Source organism: Tupaia chinensis, unplaced genomic scaffold (assembly GCF_000334495.1).
Source record: "Tupaia chinensis unplaced genomic scaffold, TupChi_1.0 Scaffold000498_1, whole genome shotgun sequence".
In the NCBI taxonomy this organism is placed as follows: Eukaryota; Metazoa; Chordata; class Mammalia; order Scandentia; family Tupaiidae; genus Tupaia; species Tupaia belangeri.
In genome coordinates this window covers 1,363,769-1,386,000 of record NW_006160010.1, presented here as the reverse complement: position 1 = coordinate 1,386,000, position 22,232 = coordinate 1,363,769, and the positions used below count along the sequence as shown (strand labels likewise).

At 43.1% G+C, this 22,232-nt stretch overlaps 1 protein-coding gene across 1 annotated transcript in view; it reads right to left on the bottom strand.

The window, feature by feature from the left end:
* The window catches only part of ADGRV1 (adhesion G protein-coupled receptor V1), a 618,101-nt gene that overhangs the window by 62,993 nt on the left and 532,876 nt on the right, over positions 1-22,232 (bottom strand). The window contains exon 87 of the mRNA XM_027774960.1: positions 19,925-20,046. Within this exon, the coding sequence (XP_027630761.1) occupies positions 19,925-20,046 (122 nt within the window). The remainder of the gene's footprint in view (positions 1-19,924; positions 20,047-22,232) is intronic.

Genomic DNA, 22,232 nt, shown 5'->3' with positions numbered 1-22,232 from the left:
AAAAATGGCAATACGTGTATGGGAGGGGAGGTAAGGCAGAGGAGCCGGAGACGGAGCAGGTGGCGCTGCCGCTGCGGGCTGCCTGTCTGCGGGCTGAGAATTCGAAGTGTGGCATGAGCAGGGTCTCTCAGAATTCTGGATGGAGAAAATGAGAAGGAAGAGACCTTCAGGAGAAGGACGGGATTTTCGGAAGAAGATGGAAGGGAACGAAACAGGGCTTGAGTGAGTTCCACAGATTCGAGGGACAGTGGCCACGGAGGGGTCTTGGGAAGTTCACAATGGCAGGCAGGATGGCACCACCGAGGTCCAATGTGACAGAACCAGTCTTGCTGTCCCATCAGTGAGGGAGGCAGGAGACAGCAACAGCGTTAGTGGGCATCGAGATCAGGACGTAAAAGGAAACTTCCGAAAGTTTCTGAGAAATGGAATTCATGCACAAGCTGATAATGGCACTTTTTTTTTTTTTTCGAAATCTATGTAATAGTTTGTGATAGACACTTTCCATGAACTTTTTGAAGACCCCCCCCCCCATATAGGTTATTTTACAGATTCACACTGATTGATAAACCCATTTTGGGGCCAGCTCAGTGGGCTGGTGGTTAAGGCAGCCAGATCCCACATGGTCAACCCTGCAGTTTGAGTCCTGGACCTGACAGCTTTAGAAACATCAGGCACATGTGTGTGCAAAGCCCAGCATACTAGCAGGAGGGAGGTGGAGAAGGGAACTGTGGTCTGACTGTTCCCCATTGTGTGTGTGTGGGGGGGTACTTTCTATCCTCCTCCTCTCTCTGTGTCTCTCACTGGTGAGCGCAAGCCTGCAGCAAAACAAATGACAATAAAAATAAAAATTAAATAGCCTCAGCCCGGTTGGTGATTCAAGCAGCTGGATCGCCGACAGATTTTATATTTGGTTTCCAGTCACTTCTGCGTAAAACCATGCATTCCACTTGGGAGAGGCGAGCACATGACGAAGGCCAGCATCAGGGACTAACAAAATGTGGCTTTGTTATGATAGGGGTGACCTTTCTCTTTCTCTGAACTCTGCTCTTCCTAATGAAATGTTTGATTTATATGACTTTGAGACATAAAACAACAAACACTGTGGACTCTGTTCAAAGAATAAAGTACTGCATTATGGTGCACTAAGGAAAACCTGCAAGTTGCAAAACACTGGCTTTTACCATGCATACGTAAGTCCTAATGTACGAGACACAAAAGAGGACATAATGGGGATTTTACGAGGACGTCTTACTAGAATCTAAGAGAATTTGGGCAATACAGCAAGCCCAGAAAACTGGCAGCAACGATTCAGAGACATATTCCTCAAGGTCTCTCTCCCACTGCAGATCATGCCTGTAGCATGCTCTTCTAACATGGTGTTGAAACTTCCTTCTAAAGTAGAGTGTGTGGGTAAAGACCAGACCAAGAGGGCTTCCATTGTATTTCTGTTGCCAAGGGGAACCTTCAGTGGTTTGACTACTTTTCCTAAATTCGTTTGAATCATGAATATTTCTAAAATACTCTGATAAATGTAAATGCACTAAGGTAATGTTTTATTTTTATTTTACTGACAACTGGACACACCTAAAATCACATTACTCTGATGAGAGACATCTAAAAATGCTACCACAAGCCAGTAGGTACTTGAAAACAAATTAATTTTCTTGGATGTTTTCTTAATAAATTAAGACAGGTTTGGAAGTGACCAAATTTGCAAGTGGACAGCATTCATGTAAGTACAACGGGATTTCAAATGTTCATGGGAAAATGGAGTTAAAGTACATGCTGACTTTGGTGCAAAAAATTTCAAAATCCACCCATAGATTTTTTTTTTTTTTAATAGTACACATTTCTATGAATTTTCCAGAAACCCCTTGAATGAGAAACTTTTGCAGATTACTTTTTACTGTAGTGAGTGTTTAACTAGCTTCTTAGGAAGAAGAAAAAGAAAGCAAACTTTTAAACTATGGTGAATGAGATTCTCAGAATAAAAAGAATAGCAAAAGACTACTACAGAAAAGTTAAGTTTCTCGATATTATCTCAGAAGACTATGATACTGAAGAGCCTCTACAGGAATGACTACTTTTCCTAAATTTGGTTGAATCACGAATACTTCTAAAATATTCTGATAAATGTAAATGCACTACTATTAACAATATGAAAGCTATCATGAATAAACGTATACACATATGATGATAATAACATGAAGAAGAGGCAGATTCCTCACAGAATCAAGCAAAATGCCTAACTAAATCTTCAACCGTGGGATAAGTGGTAAAGGGAGGCATCCCTGTGCATTCTCCTCTTTACTTTGATAGTGATTCTTCATGTAAAGCGGATAATCTAAAATATATTATCTGTACTATGTGATGTGTACGAGCAATGCAAATTTCATTTAGTAAGACTGTAGCCCCTCAACTCACTGCAACAGCGGTTATCCCGTGAAATGTCACTGAGCCAGGATTTGAAGGGGAAAAGCACCTGAGGGTTCTCAGAGGAAAAAATATGGGCTCACTCGTGCAGTTTTGATTTTCCTATTAATCTTCATCTGGGAGGGCCAGCAGGTAGAGTGGTGGTTAAAAATGCTAGACTAACTGGCTAACTGCAGTTCAAGTCCTGGACCTGGAGGCTTGCTTTCTTACTTTCCCTCTCTCTCTTCCTCTCTCTCTCTGGTAAGCACATGTGCCCTATAGCAAATTAAATAATAATAAAAAAATACATTTAAAAATTAAATTCTTAAAAAAAAAAATCTTTTTTTTTTGAGAGTTTTTTTGCCATAGGGCACATGCTCTTGCCAGACAGAGAGAGACAGAGAGACAGAAAGCGAGAAATCACCCCCTGGGGGGATGGCCATGTACCAATCCCTTTTCCTCCATTCTCCTCTCGGGATCTTGGGCATGCATGCATATGCGCCCGGTGTGTTTAAGCCACCGGGTCCGGGACTCGAACTGCAGTCGACTACATGGGAGTCCAGCGACAGCCATTAAGAGTGCCGGCCACAGCCATTAAGCCAACTGCTGGTCCCTAAAAAAAAAAAAAAAATCTTCAATCCTGAGAAGAAAATGCCTTGTAAAAAACTTGCTTTAAGTACGGCCCAGCCTGATGGCAGAGTTGAGAGCAAACTGAACTACAGTGTTGGAAACCCCATGGGGGTTTGGGTCAGCACGTGCCTGTGCCCAAGATGCTGACCGGGTGCAGGGATCACAGCTGACAAGACCCTGTCGAGGGTGTTTTGTGACAGAGAGTGTGCATGTGCTGTCGTGAATAAAAATAAACTGCAAGAAAAACGGTAAAAACAAAACCAAAAACCTCTCCTTTTTGCAGATGATCAGGTCACCGAAACAATTCTAGTAATCAGGTTATACTATTCCAGGAAACTTGTTTCTGCACCATTCCTCTTGAGATTCTCTGACTCCTACTAGTGGTGGAGATGGGCATTCATGATACAGCGATAAATCTTCAGTATAAGACTGAAGTTAGGCAACCACACTGGCCAGGAAGAAAATGCCTCCACACACTAACGGGAGAGAAAGCAGAGGTGCAAGAGGAAGCCAAACAAACATTGACTTCTCAAGCACCAGTTTCTCCACTTTATTATTATTATTATTTTTTTTGGAGAGTTTTTGCTAGAGGGCGCGTGCGGTGCCAGAAAAGACAGAGAGACAGAAAGTGAGAAATCACTCCCTGGGGGGATGGCCACGCCACAATCCCTTCTCCTCCATTCTCCTCTCGGGATCTTGGGCATGCACGCACATGCGCCCGGCATGAGTTTAAGCCACTGGGTCTGGGACTCAAACTGTAGTTGACTACATGGAAGTCCAGCAACGTAGCCATTACTCTATCTGCTGACCTCTCTGTTTCATTTTAGGAGATCCAGGCACATTTGGGACAACTGCTCCCTGGATAAAACACAGCTAGTGAATCCAAAGTGTCCATTCTCTTATACTCCTATCATTTCTGATAGGCTGCCTAGCTGAAGTGAGTGCTAACTATAATCTATGTCTTCTCACAGCAACAATCAATTAAGTGCTGAAAAATAAAGCTGGAGACTTCTAGTGTTTTCATAGAAATACTCATTGTACCACGCATTTGCTGCCAGGTTAGTACCACTTGTTATTTAAGTAACGTGTGTCAGGGATATGAGAAAATGGTGCAATTCACGGATGGGAATGTTACCAGGGCTTCCGGCCTGTTCGGTTCAGTGCTTATGGCTTTTAGATCTCTTCCTGATATCAGGCATCCTCCGAGGTATCTGTAAGTCTGGATCGTGCAACCCAATGGCCGTTCCTTATGGCCCCGTCTGTCTTAGTCTCTAATTGTGCCTTGTATCTAAGTTGTCCGCCCCCCCCCATATCTAATGAGGTCTATCTTAAATTTAAAAAGATCAAGTGAGTAGTTGGTCTGGGTAGAAGGCAGTTCATGCAGCAGCAATTAAGAGCATGGAAGAGGGAAAAACAGGACAGAAGAATGTAAGGGAGCCAGAGACACACTGTCAGCATTGCCATTTTTGGGGAGCTCTTCTGCATTGTGGGTAGAGGTGAGGTTTATTTGTAGTTCTTCTTTCTCAGTGCTTACACATGTTGAGCAAGCAGCAGAAACCTCACTTACTAACTTTGCTTGATGCTCAAGGTTACTCCTATTACGACTGGTTAAATTATAGAACTAGAGAAACAAAAGATGTAGAGTAACTTTCAGGGGAAGTACATCCACCGCGCCATTCGTTGTCTAATCATACCTGCTCTAGGATACTGCTGCTTGCCAACGCCTCAATAAAGACCTACAGAGACCAGCAGACGGCATAATAGTTATGTTGCTGGACTCTCATGTACTTGACTGCAGTTCAAGTTTCAGACCTGGCGGCTTCAAACTCACGCTGGGCACACGTGTGTGCATGCCCCAAACCCTGAGAGCGGAATGGAGGAGGAGGGATTGCAGCGTGGCCCTCTTCCCTGGGGGTTGATGTCCCACTATCTGTCTCTCTGTCTCTCCAGCAAGGGCACGCACCCTAGAGCAAAAATCTCTATTAAAAAATAAATGAGGGACCAGCAGTTAGCATAATGGCTATGTCGCTGGACTCTCACAGTCGACCACAGTTCATGTCCCAGACCCAGTGGCTTAAACTCACGCCGGGCGCGTGTGTGTGCATGCCCAAGATCCCGAGAGGAGAATGAGGAGAAGGGATTGCGGCGTGGTCATCCCCTCTGGGGGGGTGATTTCTCGCTTTCTGTCTCTCTGTCTCTCTCTGTCTGTCTGGTGAGTGCATGTGCCCTATAGTGAAAACATCTCAAAAAATAAATAAATAAATGAAATGAAAATTAAATAAAGATCTACAATTAAGCCAAAAATAGATTGCTCTTTGGGGAAATAAGGCTTTAGAATAGACATCCATGTTAAAGTAAAAGATCATTTCTTGAAATGCATAGATTTTGACCATTGAAAGATAATAAAAAAAATAGTTCATATGCTGGTTATCTTTTTTATGCATTTTAATACACATTTTGTTCTTATTCATGACAGAACACATATGCAAGCATGAAAGAGAGAGAGAAATGAGCAACCTCCGCAGAGTCTGGGTGTGCCGCAATCCCCTTCCTCTGGCCCTCCAGCCCGTCAGATCGTGGTACTCACGCACGTATCCAGCGTGCTTCAGGCTGACCGGGCTGGGTATCTAAACTGCGAGCTCCCTGTGGGATCTGACTTTTTTGAGCAGTGCCATAGAGTCAGTGCTAAAATACATTTTAATTCAGCTAAACTTTTAATGCACTGAGCATTTGTCGAATGACTACTACAAGCACAATGTTATGCTAAGGTACAATGAGAGGAGTGAATAACTATGGCCTTTCTCCACTGCGCAGCCTAGCAGGAGAACGGAGCAGAGTTTATAGAACCCCAGCTCACGTGTTACTATATATGTGGCCTTCCTAAACTACTTTAAGCCTCTGGTTCCCCATAGGTAAAATGGCAAGAAGACTATTCTTACATTGCAAGGTTGTTCTAAGAATGAAATAAGTACAAATGCACGTTATAAACACTTAGTAAATGCCAGTCTCGTTGCTGTGATTTTTATTATAGGTTGAGGTATGTTAAGACTGACAGTCTGGTATTGCTCCAAAATGTTCTGCAACATTACTCGTGAAATGAAAGACAAAATATAACTGATACGTTTTATGTCTACAGCACATTCATGGCATCAACACCCCGGGGTTCTGTTGTCAAATAAGACCACTGAGTTGGTTGTCCAGTGAATACAGCCCATGACATCATTTGGCTTCTGCAGAGACTGACTAATAAGAAATTAGAGAAATATCGCTGACGGATTTCAGTGATATCCTATGAAGAGTTGAAGCTCAGGGAATTCGTTTGAGAGAGATCATTTTAAATTCAATGCATAGGCAATGACAGTGACATAGCAAGGGACAAGAGAAAGGCAGCTACTGTTACCAGACACCCACTAGGTGCTAGAAATTATAATATTTTTTGGTTGAATTCCACAGATGCATTTTTTTTAAATTGTTTACTTGTCTTTATTATTATTGTTCCTTTAAAAAATTTGCTTTAGGGCACCTGTGCTCACCAGAGAGACACAGGGAAAGTGAGAAAGCAAGTCACCAGGTGAAGGACTTGAACTGTAGGTCGGTCATGTAGGAGTCCAACACCTTAACTACCACACCACCTGCTGTTCCCCACAGATGCCTTTTAAAGTAAGCACTGCTATCCGCATCTGAGAAAAATGAAATCACTTGTCTGTGATCACAGCGCTAAAAGTTAGTATGACAGGATTTGCACTACAAGGTAATTCCGCCTTGCTATTTCATACTACTTCTCAAACTAGAGAGAAGATTATTTAAAATTATTTGCAGAGGAAGACCGTGTCATGGAGTTGATTGATTCTGAAGGATGGAGGACAGAACTTTCGGATCCATCTAAAGAGGCTTTAAAAAAAGGCTTGGCTTATATTTCAATTCGTGTCATTTATATTTTTTCAGTTGAGGTGTGTCATTTTTCTATCCTCATTCTGAGAAGGCAGACCCACTTCCTACAGCAGTAACTTTTGGAACATGTGCTTTTAGTTGCATTTGTGTCAATAATCTCTTTTTTCCTACTGGTTTACTTCAGTTTTATGAAATAGGTAAGTGATCATTCTGTACACAGAATATCAGTTGTTTTCTTTTAATTTGTTGCCATCTTTATTTTACTTATTTATTTTTAAAGTTTTTGCCATAGGGTGCGTGGACAAGCCGGAGAGATACAGAGAGACAGTAAGAGAGAAAGTGAGAAATCACTCCCCTCCCCCAGGGCAATGGCCTTGCCTCAATGCCCCCTCCTCCACCCTCCTCTCAGGATTTTGAGCACGCATGTGCACACACACCCAGCATGATTTTCAAGCCACTGGGTCCAGGGCTAAAACTAGTCAGCTGTGTGGGAGGCCAGTGCCATAACCACCACGTCACCTGCTGGCCCCCAGACCATCATTCCTAAATTTCAATCTCCAATGGATGGAATACAGATGTGAAGATCTTAGCTGCTTCTCCTTATTTATTTATTTTACTTGTGATATATACTACGTAAATGCCCCTCACTGGCTCTCTCTCACGATGCTCCCTGGATGCCAGCTCAGAGTGTCCATCTTAAGAGTCATCCACTAAATAATCTGATGAATTGCAGTGGCTTGAAATGTCATCACTTATAAATAGGCACTCAGTTTTTGTTAAAAATGTATATTTCCTGAAATAAAGTTATTGAGGCTTTTGCTGCCGGCGCCGCAGAGAGTAGCTTTTATCCGATTACCCTCACTGAGCACAGCTGCACACGCTGAGGAAAATCCCTTCAGACACACATACACAACAATAACACAAAACAGCAGTTGAAAGGCATCGGAGTCATCAAAACAGCCAGCACTCGAGAAGCCAGAATCCTGGAGAGAAGCAGAACTCGTTAAGGAGGGTGGGGGGTATGCACTGCTGTGCTCCTCAAGTGTGGGAAATCTTCCCGCGCCCAGTGAGATGCTAGACTGGACAGCAAGCTGCAGCCTGGGATGCATGGCAATCTGACCAGGTTGGAGAAACAAAGACTAGGGTTCAACTCTTCCAAGGAAACAAGGGCCTGAGGAGCCAAGATTCCAGAGAAGCAGGGAAATTTTGATGTGTCCGAAACTGCCTGGGTGAAGGGTGAAGACACTGAGCAGAACGCAGCTGCTCAGAAGCTGAAGATCTAAGTCGAGAATCCAAGAGCCTCACAGGGCGGGAATGAGAGAAATGAAGTCCGGAGACTTCTCGGGAGGATGGCTTTCCAGAAGACACAACAGTTGCTCAGAGGAGTAACGTGGGTCCCCTGAACACACTTCCAGTTTGTCTCAAGAGTTATAAAGTTAAATACGAGTTATAAAACGATTGACCTTCACAAAGTTTGAAGCCCAGTTTCTAATGGATTAAAGTGATTTATGCTTATTCCTTTTGCCTTTCAAAAGAAAGGCAAATTCTCTTTAGAGGGAGAAAGTAAACTTTTTGTTTTGTTTGTGTTTAAGACAGAGTCTCTCGTGCTGTTTCACAATCTTTCTGACTCAGCCTCTCAGCCTGGGCTACAGGCATGGCCACCAGGCCTGACTTCCTTTGCTTACTTTTTTTAGATTTTGCTATAGGGTGCGTGAGTTCACTGGAGAGACAGATACAGAAGGAGAGAGAGAGAAAGTGAGAAATCACCCCCTCTGGTGGTGGGGGCTGGGGGCATGGCCAGGCCACAGTCCCTTCTCTTCTGTTCTCTCTAGATTTGCACACATTCTCATATGCACCCAACGTGATATTCAAGCTGCTGGATCTGGGACTCAAACCACGGAGTCAGCTAATAAGCAACCCAGCCACCTTAAGCTCCATGCTATCTGCTAGCCCCTGACTTTTTTTTTTTTAAAGTTCATTTTATTTATTTCTTCCATGAGTGAGTGGGAGAGAGAACGAGACAGTATACGATTTATCTCCAGCTTCAGCTAGCCCGGTATCATGACCCAGGCACACCTCAGAGATGTCTCCAGATCTGAACTGGGAACCTTCCGAGAGCTCTGTTGTTTTACTGCTCACCACTGTAGGGCCCCTCGACTTGATTTCGGACAGCCTTGTGAGTCAGCCCAGGCCAGTCTCAAGCTCCCAGCGTTCCAGCCTTAACCTCTCTGAGTTACTGGGATTATAGGCACACATGGCTGTCATTCAGTTTGGACCAGAAATCAACCCCAAATATCCCGTATTATTCCAGCTGCAGAAAAGTCTCAGCAGTGCACACCATCCATCATGGCTGGGCATTGCCCTTACTGTCACCCAAAGCTTGCACACTCACCAACGCTGATGGACATTTTTCTTTTTAATTGCCAGAGGGTGCGTGCCCTTGCCGGAGAGAGTCAGAAACAGAGAGAGGGGGAGAAAGCCACAGAACACAGGCAAAGACACTGAAAGAGAGCTTTAATTAAGGCAGGAGGAATAGAGGCACCTGTTTTGGAAGGATCGCGCCAGGCATCAAAAGGTACAGTTTGTTCAAGCCCCTCATTACCGAAACCGTATTCCTGGAAGATGTTGACTGGCAGATCAGACCCTGACACTTTTCATTAGAGAATCCAGATCAAACAAGAGTAAAGCTCCTGCCGTCTGTCTCAAGAACTCTGCCTGGCCCATCATCAAGCGGATGAGGTGGCAAGGTTAGACACCGTCATTCATTGTCAATGGAGTGAGAAGTTTGTTGCACAAAAACAGAAAAGATGGTCCAGTGTCTACATGCTACCTGCCATTGGTCACGGTGGCACAACCTGAGCAAGAAAACGTAAACAGACCTCAGCTTCCGTATATGTATTTGTAAAGTTGTAGATATGCTCAGGGACGTTTTGAAGAACGCTCAAGGTACTCATTAGTCTCTGAATCTCTACAAAACAAATGTAGTGAGTTTTCTTTTTCTTTTTTTTTTCCCTCTGAACTTGACATGGCTCTGGGACACATCAATGATAGAGTCCCACTCTCCCCTGGCTTCTACATGTTTATTCCAGGGTTTTCTGGAAAGACTGCTTTTCCACTCTTCATGAATACTTCATGCGCTGGTCTCCAATGGAAACAAAGTGACATTTCTTATTACTGTTGGCTGCTGGAAAGCAATCTCAAAGGGAGCGCCTTGAAACAATTAGTTCTCTGTAACTGATTATTTAACAATGTGTGTTTCCCAAGAGCTGTTTATCCTCAAAAGGAAGCAGCCAAGACTAAATATGTTCCCTATCTAAGCAGACACCTGCACCCGAGCCCCTACGAATACTAACTGGGAATTGTCACGTGAGAAAATAAAAGGGGGTTATTCATTGTTTTCTCTATTCCATTTGCGATGAAATAGGTACTTTTTCAGGAGCAAAGGATTATATTCCATTTCTGATGATAACTCAAGGACTTTTCTCATTTGGGAAAAATCTCTTCGTAAAAGATGTTTTTAGTTTTAAAATAAAAAATCAACATACAGGGACAGGAGATAGATGGAAAGCAAGGAAAGGAGAGGAAAGAAGTAAAGGAGGGGGAAAGAGAGGGAAGGTCAGCCTGAGAGAGAAGGATAAAGAAAAGGAAAACAACATTTTTTGGAGAGTATTTTTGTTTGTTTGTTTTTGATTTTGATTTTGGTACAAGGGTGTGTGCGCTCACAAGAAAGACAGAGACAGACAGAGAGACAGAAAGCGAGAAATCATTCCCCTGGGGTGATGGCCACGACGCAATCCCTTCTCCTCCATTCACCTCTCGAGAGCTTGGGCATGTACACGCATGCGCCCGGCATGAGTTTAAGCCACCAGATCTGGGACTCGAACTGTAGTTGACTACGTGGGAGTCTAGCCATTACACTAACTGCTGGTCCATTTTTTTTTTTTTCTATAAAAAATGTTTTATGTGTTCAAAGCACTCTGGTGGCTACTAAAGAACAATAATAATAAATAAATCAATACAGATGAAACTGTTCCCCACCTTTAAATACTTTATTAATCCTCAGCCATGTAAGAGTTTAAGACATGGGACAGGGAATGAAAAGCATTTAAAACAATTGATCCTTACATGTGAATACGGGCTATATATTTTTAGCTACAAATTCCATGTTGTAACTGCCTTCCCTGAAATAGGGAATGATTCAAAAACTGTCAGGGAACATCTCGAGACCAGATGCTTGTATAAGCAAACATATAAGCTAGTTACAGAGAGCTGGTCAAGCAGGACTCTGAAGAACGCACTCACAACTGACATGCTGAGAGTGTCGTCTGCCAATACTACACACAGTTCTGCTCCCTGCCAGCGTGCGCATTCCAGAAAGAATGCATCTCGGCCTTTGGAAAGCTTCTTCTGTGTACAGTATATGAACCTTCTCCAAAAACATTTTCTAGTCTCTCCAAGAAGCTCATGCCCGGCTACCCATATTGTCTTACAACGCAGGGATTCCCTACATGTAAGAAAACTGCCAGTTGGGTCAGCAGGTGGCATAGTTAAGGCACTGGACTCCCACATGGCTGATGGTGGTTTGAGTCCTAGACCTGGCAGCTAGCTTTCTCACTTGTTTTCTCTCTCTCTCTCTTTCACTGTTTCTCTCTGGTAAGCACATGTGACACCCCCCCCCAAAAAAAAAAATAATAAAAATAAAAAAGAAATAAAATAAATTTAAAAAAATGCCAGTCAGAAATTACACCATAGGGGACCAGCAGTTAGCGTAATGGCTATGTCGCTGGACTCCCACCTAGTCTACCACAGTGAGCGTCCCAGACCCAGTGGCTTAAAACTCACGCCGGGTGCGTGTGCGTGCATGCCCAAGATCCCGAGAGGAGAATGGAGGAGAAGGGATTGTGGCATGGCCATCCCCCTCCCCACCCCCGGGGAGTGATTTCTCACTTTCTGTCTCTCTGTCTCTGTCTGTCTGGCGAGTGCACGCACCGTATAGCAAAAACCTCTTAAAAAAAAGAAAAAGAAAAAGAAAAGAAAAGAAAAAGAAATTACACCATAGTAAATGTGAGAGAGCCTTGGAACAAAACCTGAAATAAATGCTGTATGTCAGTCTGAATCTGACTGATCAGGTTAAAGATAGGAAAATCCTATAGAACATAACTAGCTAGGAGTGATGTACAGAATAGTTCATGAGTGTGGCATGGGCACTGCCCAATCAGAATGGCTGCAGGTTAGTACTGAAATCCATACCGGAAGCTCCCTGTCTAGTAGTGCTGGCCTTCTAGCTGCTGTACATCTAAACGTGCTTCTAGCTTAAATAACTATATAGAAGCCAGAGGCAGAAACGGGGGTCAGGACAGTAGCTGCTGCAGTATTTTCACAGTACAGTTCTACCAGTGCCTCACAGCAGAGGAAGCGTCAGCCTGATGAGGATTCATATTCATTGTTCTATTGGATAGACCTTGGACTAAACAGTTTAAGAAACTTATGATCTCTAAGTATCACCTGAATCCACTTAGAAGTGACAAACTCAACTTTTTTTTTTTTTTTTTAAGTGAAGATCACTGGGCCAGCAGGTAGTGTAGTGGTTAAGGTGCTGGGCCCCACAGAGCTGACTCCACAGCATGAATCCCACATCTGGCAGCTTGAAAAACATACTGGGCATATGTGCTGGGTGCCCAAAATCTGGAGAGGACCATTCCTCTTAATCAAGGGATGGAGGCATGGCCATGCTCCTTGGAGGGTGATTTCTCACTTTCCTTCTCTCTTTCTCAATCCGTCTGTCTGGCAAATCCACATGCTCTATGGCAAGAACTAGGAAAAAAAAAAAAAAGAAAGAAAGAAAGAAACCTAAACTAAACTTAAAAAAAAAACCCAAAAAACCCTATGTCACACCAATTATGTTTCCTAATAGTTTGACAACAACTGTCCTTGGCCTTGTCCAAACTTGTGTTAATGAAAAAGAAGACTTAGAAAATACGAATGGTGGACATCTGTTACTTCAGCCTGCTTGGCAAGGGTGCCCACTTCTGTGGGTAAGAGAACCCTTTTTTCCAGTAGGGATTCTATTCCACGTGGTTTTCACGACATTGAATTTTTTTCTCTTCACCACTGAAGTCTGCTTCTTCCCAAGTCTGGTTGGAGAACCCACTGCTGTGTGACTGGTTCCTGGATGGGAACCAAGCCAAAGCAGTGCGAGTCAGTTCTTCCTAGGATTTTCTAGTTGAGGAATAAGCTCTTCCCGTGCTAGGGCTGAAAAGCTGGGAGGAGGGAAGGGGTGGCACCATGCCCTGTGCACCCAGAAAGCCCATTCAGCCAAAAGAAAGAGAGACCTGAGACCTTTGGAATGTGGCTCACTAGCCAAGTAAGTATGAAAATGTCTTTTAAATTAAGTTTTAGGGGGACCAGCAGTTGGTGTAATGGCTTTGTTGCTGGACTCCCATGTAGTCGACCACGGTTCGAGTCTTGGATCTGCCTACTTAAACTCACACCGGGCGCATGTGCGTGCGTGCCCAAGATCCCAAGAGAAGAATGGAGGAGAAGGGATTTCAGCGTCCCCAGGGGAGAGTGATTTCTCGCTTTCTGTCTCTCTGTCTCTCTCTTTCTGAACGCATGCGCCCTATGGCAAAAACCTCTAAAAAATTAAGTTTTAGGTTCTTTGGTTAGACAGGAAATAAAGCACAATGAAAATCAAGTTCACTTCAGATCATGCGCATTACTGGGAATTTACCATGATCATGCTAACATGTTGTCTAGGAGCTACCGGCAACAGGAAAAATTTCCCAGAGAGTAAACCTAAAGGACTTTTGCCATCTCTATTCTCTGTTCTACTTATCCCTGATACCGCAAAGTTTGATTTGTTTAAAGTGCTCTATAAGACACCAATAATGTATAAAAATAAGAGTTTAAATGAAAGGTCACTTCCTGGAGAAAAACATCTTTACAGTTTAAGAAAGATGACAAAGTCATAAAAATAAGAGTAGACATATCCACAGTGATTCTGTTGTAGTATCTCTTTTGCACTTGTAGACATTATGCTTCACAAAATACTTATATACATTTTTTTTAATGCCCAAATATATTAGAAGTTTAGTAGCTCAACCTTGATTTTGTTCCAGGAAGTGATTAATAAATTCCTAAAAATATTTCAAGGGATTAAGATTGTCTTGTTTAAAAGGTACCAACTACTAAGCATCACACAGTCAGAATATGATAAAAATATGACTTTTGTCAGTCTGAGAGCATCTAGGACATCATAATAATCCAGATTAAAAACAGGGCAGTAGTCCCTCGGCAAAATACATCGTAGGCAAGCCAAAGATACACAAATATTTTGTGATTATGGGTACTAATAAAAGCCAGTAAAGAACTACGAAGGCCAGCGAAGAACAAATGAACCAGTAATGATTAAGTCTTCATAGAATATACTTAGAAGATTTTACTATACAGAGCCATATTCCATGAAATTCTTGAAGACTCGAGGCAGCTTATTAATGAAATGAGAGCCAAAATGCCCTAGAGAGGTTATGTTTACCAAGTGTTTCCTAATCGGTGTCACTTTTAGGACTGACTCACTGAGCTCCTGGGTCCAGGAACATACCTAGGTGCTGGATACTAAGCAAAAGTGATAGAAAAAGTCATGGCTTCGGCAATGTCACATGGATGGAATTAAGCTCATTAGACATACTTGAAAGAATTTCACTTTTTACTTACAGTAATTAAGTTCCTCAAAGAGAGAGAACATCATTTCCTTTTTTTTTTTTCCCCCTTTGGAGAGGTTTTTGCTATAGGGCGCGTGCGCTCGCCAGACAGAGAGAGACAAAGAGACAGAAAGGGAGAAATCACCCCCCCAGGGGGGATGGCCACGCCTCAATCCCTTCTCCTCCATTCTCCTCTCAGGATCGTGGGCATGCACGCACACGCGCCCGGTGTGAGTTTTAAGCCACCGGGTCCGGGACGCGAACCGCGGTGGACTACGTGGGAGTCCAGTGACATAGCCATCACGCTAACTGCTGGTTCCCAACATCATTTCCTTCATATCTCCCAATAAAATAGAGTATCACCCTCAACAGGACTCCTTTATTTAGAAACCCCCACACAAACTCAGTAAGCTTGTGTGGCTTGAGAGGTTACACGGGCTACCACTGTCATCTTACGGTTTACATTTATTTAATTACTACTGACTGGCTCAATTACAGATTCAAGGTGTCTAATCTCCACTGAATGCTATTGTGTTTCTAAGCAACACGTTTTTTCTTCTTTTTTAAAATTTGCCAGAGGGCACATACAGTCATCAGAGAGAGGCACAGCACCCCTCAAAGGGGCCTGTTCATGCTGCAATCCCTTCTCCTCTTCTTTCCCCATCCTGTTGGGATTTGGGGCATGCAAGCATCCGGGCCCAGCGGATGTCTTTGAAGCTGCTAGAGCTGGGATTTGTCCACCTGGTCGGCCATGTGGGACTTGGCTGCCTTAACCATCAGGCCACACGACCAGCTCAGCAATACCCTCTTGACCACCTTCTGACATAGTTTATTTACTTTCTCTCTAGAAACGGCTTCATAACTTTTTATTATTTTTACCTAAAGTTTTCAAACACTCCTCTCAATAAATGATGGTGCATCTTAAGAGAAAAGAGAGGACTGCAAATGTCAGCTTTCCCCAGTTTTAGCTCCAGAGTAGTTTTCACATCCACCAATAAGTCCTTTCCCAGCCTCTGTGAGAGAAACATCTCCTCTTTGCTCAGGGAATCCTGCGCTGTTCGCAACCTTGATGTGCAGAGTCTTTCCTCCAGTTGTCAGGTTCTCCTTTGTTGGTTCTTTTCACGAGTGAAGAAAACAAAACCAACAAACTCTCCTTCGAAGCAACCCGCTTCCTTTCCTAAGCCATTGCTTTCTCTTGCTTCGCATTCTCCATTTCACTTCTTTTTTCTCAAACTGTCCCTAGATCAGCTCAGTCAGCATCACCTAGAAACTCGTTAGAAATACAGATGATCAGACCCACCTGGGTCTATTGTACCTGAAGCCTTGTCTTTTGATACATAAGACAAGGGTTTGCCACGTCATGACCTTCCTGCCTCAGACTCCCGGCTAGAGCACAGGTGAACCCCGCCACACCCAGCTTTCAGACAGGCCTCCCTCTGTAGCTCAAGCCGGTATTGAGCTCACGGTCCCCTTCCTTGGGCTCCCTAGTCGATGGAATCACAGGTGCATGTCACTGGAGCTGGTCTTTTGGTTGGATGGGGCATTGAACTAGGCCTCTCAGTGAGTGGGCCCAGGCTATGTTACAACAGTGTGTCCACTACAGCTGGGTGAACAATGACTAGTTTTTTAGAGAGAGACAGAGAGAAGGTGAGAAGAAAGCATCCCTCATGGGACATGGTCATGCTGCAATCCCTACCCCTCTCTCTCACTCTCCTTCCGGGACTTTGGGCACAGATGCACATGTGCCCAGGTGTTTTTCAAACCACTGTGTACAGGACTTGAACTGCATGGTCGGCCATGTGGGACCTCGCTGCCCCAACCACCAGACCATGGAGCTAGTCTGATCTGTTTTTTTTTTTTTTTAAACAATTATTTAATTTTATTTATCATTATGATTATTTTTTAATTTGACCAGAAAGAGAGAGGGAAAGTGAAAAAACGAGTCATCAAGTCCGGGACTTGAACCGTGGTTCACTGTGTGGGAGTTCAGGGCCTTAACCACCACCTGCAAGCTTCCTGATCTGTGTTTTAACAAGCTTCCCATGGAATTCTGATGCACATTACAATTTGGGAACCACTGCATAGCGCCTCAGTTGTCACCTGTTTCATTTGTCTGCTACACTTGACAGAGAGGCATAGCTTTCTTTTGAAGCTTTCTTTCCAACCAGCAATGCCAACTCTACCTAGTTCTCTTCCTAGCTTTCTGGTCACTGACCAATAATCTCTTTGCTAGCCCTCTCCACATACCCAGTTACTAAGACATTGGTATATTTGCCAGTGTCTCCCAAATCTCATCAACGTTGCTGCATATTCCCTAGAGACTTACTGCTTAAGTGATTTCTATTTTGATTAAATCAAGCCAAGAATTTCTGGGTGATTTCTTTCTCAAGCTGGACATTCTGACATTAAACTGGCCAATCAAATTTTATGAATATTTATCCTTATAACTGCTCTCAAACCTGTCATCTACTCCTTATTCTCGGGTATGTTGACAGAACACCTATAGTCTGGGATGTGACAACAGCCGGCCTGTCTAGATGTGCATTTTTGTTCAGTACCTCCTCCTAAACAAGGTAGCCATTGGAAGGGTAGGTATGACCATGTTACTCCCAATTGAAAAAAAAAAAAGTTAATTACAAAATTACAAAAGAAAAAAAAAAAACAGAATAAAATAAAGCAAAGAAAACACAAAATTGGTATCTTTCCACTGCCTAAAGTTTAACACCCTGAGGACGGTAAATTGGTGTCTGGACCGACCTACCCTCTGTCTTCCATCACTTCATCTTCTGACGGCAATCTTCCCACATCTCAACTCTTCGTTCAACCTAGGCTGCTTTGCTGCCTCAGCTGACACTTTTCTCTGCCTGAAATACCCATCTCTAACCATACAGCCATCATTTACTTGATACACATTAAAGGTGTCACACACTCCGGGCAGGTGAAATGAATGAATGACGTGTACTAGGTGTGACTTGAGGTTGGACGTGATCCATCTAAAAGGGATAGCATCTGCTCAGGACTGAAAAAATGGCTGCCATGCAAGTACTGCCTTTAAAGAAAAGCCAGAAATTCAGGTTTTTCATGTGAAATTTCTCAATTTTAGAAAGTTTGTCACGAGGCCAGCAAATAATATGGGGATTAAGGTGCTGGGGTCCCACGGGGTTGACCACAATGGGAGCCCTGGACCTGGCGGCTTGAGAGTCACACTGGGCGCGTGCCAATGGTCCTGAGGTGAAGACAGAGGAGAGGAGATGAGGAGACTGTGGCATGGCCATCCCCCTGGGTGTGTGTGTGGGGGGTGATTTCTCACTTTCCCTCTCTCTCTCCCCAATGAGTACAGATGCACTATGGCAAAAACCATTCAAAAAAATTTCAGCAAATATTACAAACAATCTGACATTCTTCTGTGCATCTTTATGTGGTGTTAAATGAAACGGCAGGCTGTCAGTCTGTGCCTTGATCTTAGTTCCTCTGGGTTCTAGGCAGAGCCTCTGACCAGCTGGCTCACCTTTGGTTCAGCCCAAATGCTAGCATGAGCATAAACAGGCCCTTCCTCGACTTTCAACAATGCTCCTTTCATGTGGCACCTGCCCCAGTATATCCTTACAGCAAATTGTTTACTCACCTGAAGCACCAGCCCCAAAAGGGGCAGGGCGGTCTTTCTCACCCTGATACTGGCAGAAAGTAACACACTGCTTGGCTAGTAACAGGAGTGCAATTGTATCCAGATCTATAGAGAGGTGTCTATATATCAACTTGTACCAACTTGATGATTCTAAAGTTCATTTTGCATTCCCTTCCTAAATTGATATTTCACTGTGATTGGGCACCACCATGTAAGCTAAGTAACCATAGCATAATCTATCTCCCAAAGAGTAAACCTGAAAATGCTTTGGGTCCTATTTTGGTTGTATGCTACAATCCTCAGTGTAGGTCATATGTGTATTCACATATGGACACATACATATTAATACACATGTTTCTTACAAGATGGTGGCCAACAACTATTTAGAACTATTTAGTTTTAGTAAATTTAAGAAATGACTTTAGTCTGGGACAGATCTTTTCACTTTGGAAAATAAGGAAAATGTGTTCATTTGTTCCATGTGTTAATTTCAGGGTGCAACATTTTTTCCATTTAACAAAAGCACTAAAAGAGTCAGCTTTAATTTTTGCTAGAGTTATATAATTTCTGGTTATGCTATCCAAGCACGCTCACAAAACAAATTTAAGCTGGGCACTGCTGGACTTAGGGGATTTCAATCATTTTTCAGTGAACCAAAATGCTCACATTTCACTAAGCATCAGACATAAGAGGGGACTGTCTGATCACCGCTATCTACTTCACTCCTCAGTTGATCCAATTGCTAGACTCAGCCATGGTCCAAATACATGCACACGTCCTACGTAGCTGCCATTTGTAAAGCTTATAAACATCAGTCCGGCTGAAAAAAGAAATACATTTTTGTAGTTTCTTGGATGTTGTCAAAATGAAGGAGAGTAAAAAGGATTTTTTGTTTTCCCTAGCTGTATAACATTAGAGCATATTAAAATTTCAGGGTCAGCTGGTGGCATGGTGGTTAAGGTAGCTGGATCCCATATAGACATCTGCACAGTTTGAATCCTGTACCTGGTACCTTGAAAACACGCTAGGTATATGTGCTGGTGGATGTTCAAAATCCCAACAGGAGGATGGAGGAGAAAGGATTGTGGAGTAGCCATCCCCTTTAGGAGATGTTTTCTTACTTTCCTCTCCCCTGTCTCTCTCAACTGAGCACGTGTACCCTCCAGCAAATTAAAATTAAACATATGTAAATGAAAAAAAAAACTCCATAAAAAATATTTTAAGCCATATATCACTCCATATCATCTTTTTTTTTTAGAGGATTTTGCCTTAGGGGTGTGTGTACTCACTGGAGAGAGAGAGAGACAAAGAAAGTGAGAGGAAAAGTGAGAAATCACGCGCCCCCCAGGTGGGGGTGGGGTGCCCACACAGCAGTCCGTTTTCCATTTTCTTCCCAGGATCTTGGGCATGCACACACACATGCCTGGCATTAGTTTTCACCAGGTCTGAGACTTGAACTGCAGTCAGCCATGTGGGAGTCCGACAACGTAACTGCTACATCATCTGCGGGCCCCCACCCCATATCATTTTTTCCGACAACTCCAGATCATACTATTGTGTGTTCAAATTCACCAACGCAGGGACATTTGAACCTTGCACATGGACGTTTCATGTTTTGTGTTCATTAGGATAAACATGTTTTCAGTAACGAGATGGTTCCACTTACCTGCAGACTGTTGAAAATGACAAAGAGAACCAACATCCAGAAGTGTCTGTAGGCCAAGTGCAGTCCTCCCCAAAGCCATGTCATTGAAATCAGGGCAAAGAGATATAAAATCAGTGGAACTTCTAGAAATTATGAAAAAGAGAAAAAAGAAAAAGAATCTTTGAGCTTCCCAAGGCTGCACAGTTATGCATCTATACAACATTGTTTTTGTTTTGTTTCTTACACTACTTTATATGCCCAAATACCCTATTGAGAAAAGTCTTGGAAATCCCGTTCTTATGCCAGAGACGAGAAGGAAAACAAGGCATATTGCTGAATTCACATTTTTTCTGTTTTGCAAATAAGGTTCCTGGTTGGCTTGGGGGGGTGGCATGGGAAGGATAACTGCTCCTCTCCTAGACTGCCACCTGCTGGACTGCTGAAGAAGGACCAGGAACTATGGAGTGGGGTAAATCTTAGAAGGAAAGGGTAGGTAGCAGTGTGCTCTGAAAATTAGCATATTCCAACCAGGCATTTACAGGCAGAAATTCTATTAGAAATTTCTGTGTGTGACGGAAAACATACACTCGCCTTGTTTTCCTGACTGAGAAGACACCAGAGTGTACTGCTAAAGTGAAGAGCAAAGATGAAGTGGCAGATTGGCTACTATCAACACTAAGCTTATTCTACCCACCATGATCTCGTGCAATTTGTTTTAATAGTTTTCAGGACTAATTTCTTCAGGACCTAGGAGCTTTATTACCCTTTCCACTTGTCTATTTTGATTTTTTAAAATTATTATTTGGGTCTTACAATAATAACTTTATATGGGGGAAATGAAATAGTTAAATGGCAAGTTATATAAGGTTTAGAAAGTGAATCAGATCTTAGCAGTCACAAATAAATAGTTACAAGCTAACGAAAGACATTAGGGTGGACCGCCATACCACTGATAGCTCTGATGCTAGACCACAAAGTCCTTTTCACCCACTGCTATTAACACCCAAAATCTTCATGTATGACAAAAATTTGAACAGTTAAACACAATTCTAGCCATATATAAATTTTTATTTTATTTCGAAGCAAGCTCAAACTTAACAAAAAAGTTGTAAGTACAATGACAAAGTGTGTTTTTTTTTTGGGGGGGGGGCCAACCTGATCACCCAGTTGTTCTATTCTTAGGTATATACTCAAAACAATTGACAGCAGGGACTCAAATAGATTTTTGTGTATCAAATGTTCATTGCAGCATTATTCATAATAGCCAAAAGGTAGAACCAGTTCAAATGCCCATCAACAGATGAATAAACAAAATACAGTGTTTACACTCAATAAAATATCACTCGGTCTGACAGTCTGAAGATGTGTGCTTCTTTCAAACTCCATATATTGAAACCTAATCATCAACACGACAGTTTTAGGAAGTGGGAAGGAGGGGTCATGCTGGGGGAGCCCTCATGGGGTTAGTGGCTTATGAAAGAGGCAGCAGAGGTCTACATTCTCACTCCCTTATGAGAGGACACAGCGTGCTTATGTCACAGCACTGCCAAGTCAGGGTTAGGACACGGTGCAGGGAACAGGAACTGCAAAGCTTACGGACTGTTTGCACACTGTTCACAGAAGCACTCTGACCTCTTTCGGGTACTTTGCATTCCTAAGGTTTGGTCCCTAGGAAGCAGGGCCTTCAGCAGACACCGAATGTGCTGGTGATGCAGCAATGTGGGAGTGCGGAGATGATGAGGCCCAGCGACCACCAGGGGACACAGGTTCTTGACTCACGCTCATGAAGAATTAGAGATGTGGGCACAGAGAGGAGATAGCAAGCAGAGTTTATTAAAAGGAAAGAAAGGAATAACACAGCTCCCAGGCAGGAAGAGCTCCCAGAAAAATGGCTTGTAAATGAAGCATTGGGCCAGAGGGGCTTCGTTTGGGCTTCTGGTTTTTATTTAGGCTTGTTCAGTCTTTGAGAAGCTGACATAATGTGTGAGCCGAGAGAAGCAGCTTGCACAAAGACTGACTATCATATTGAGGAGAAATGCCAGCTCATCGACCAGCCCAGTGCTTGCAGGGAGTGGATCTGCTGTAGGGAGTGCTGTCACAGGATGGGGGAGTTGAGCTGTACTGTGTAAAATCCTAGGTTCTTTAGGCCCAGATCTCTAAGTTTAGAGACCTGCCCTGAGTCACAGAATTAAAAACCACAAACACGTGGAAAGTAGAAAAAGAGAAGTTTTAACAGAAAAGTAAAGGTTTTTTTGTTTTTTTCTTTTTTTAGAGGTTTTTTTTTTTTTTTTTTTTTTTTTTGGGCACACGCGCTCCCCAGAGGGGGGGG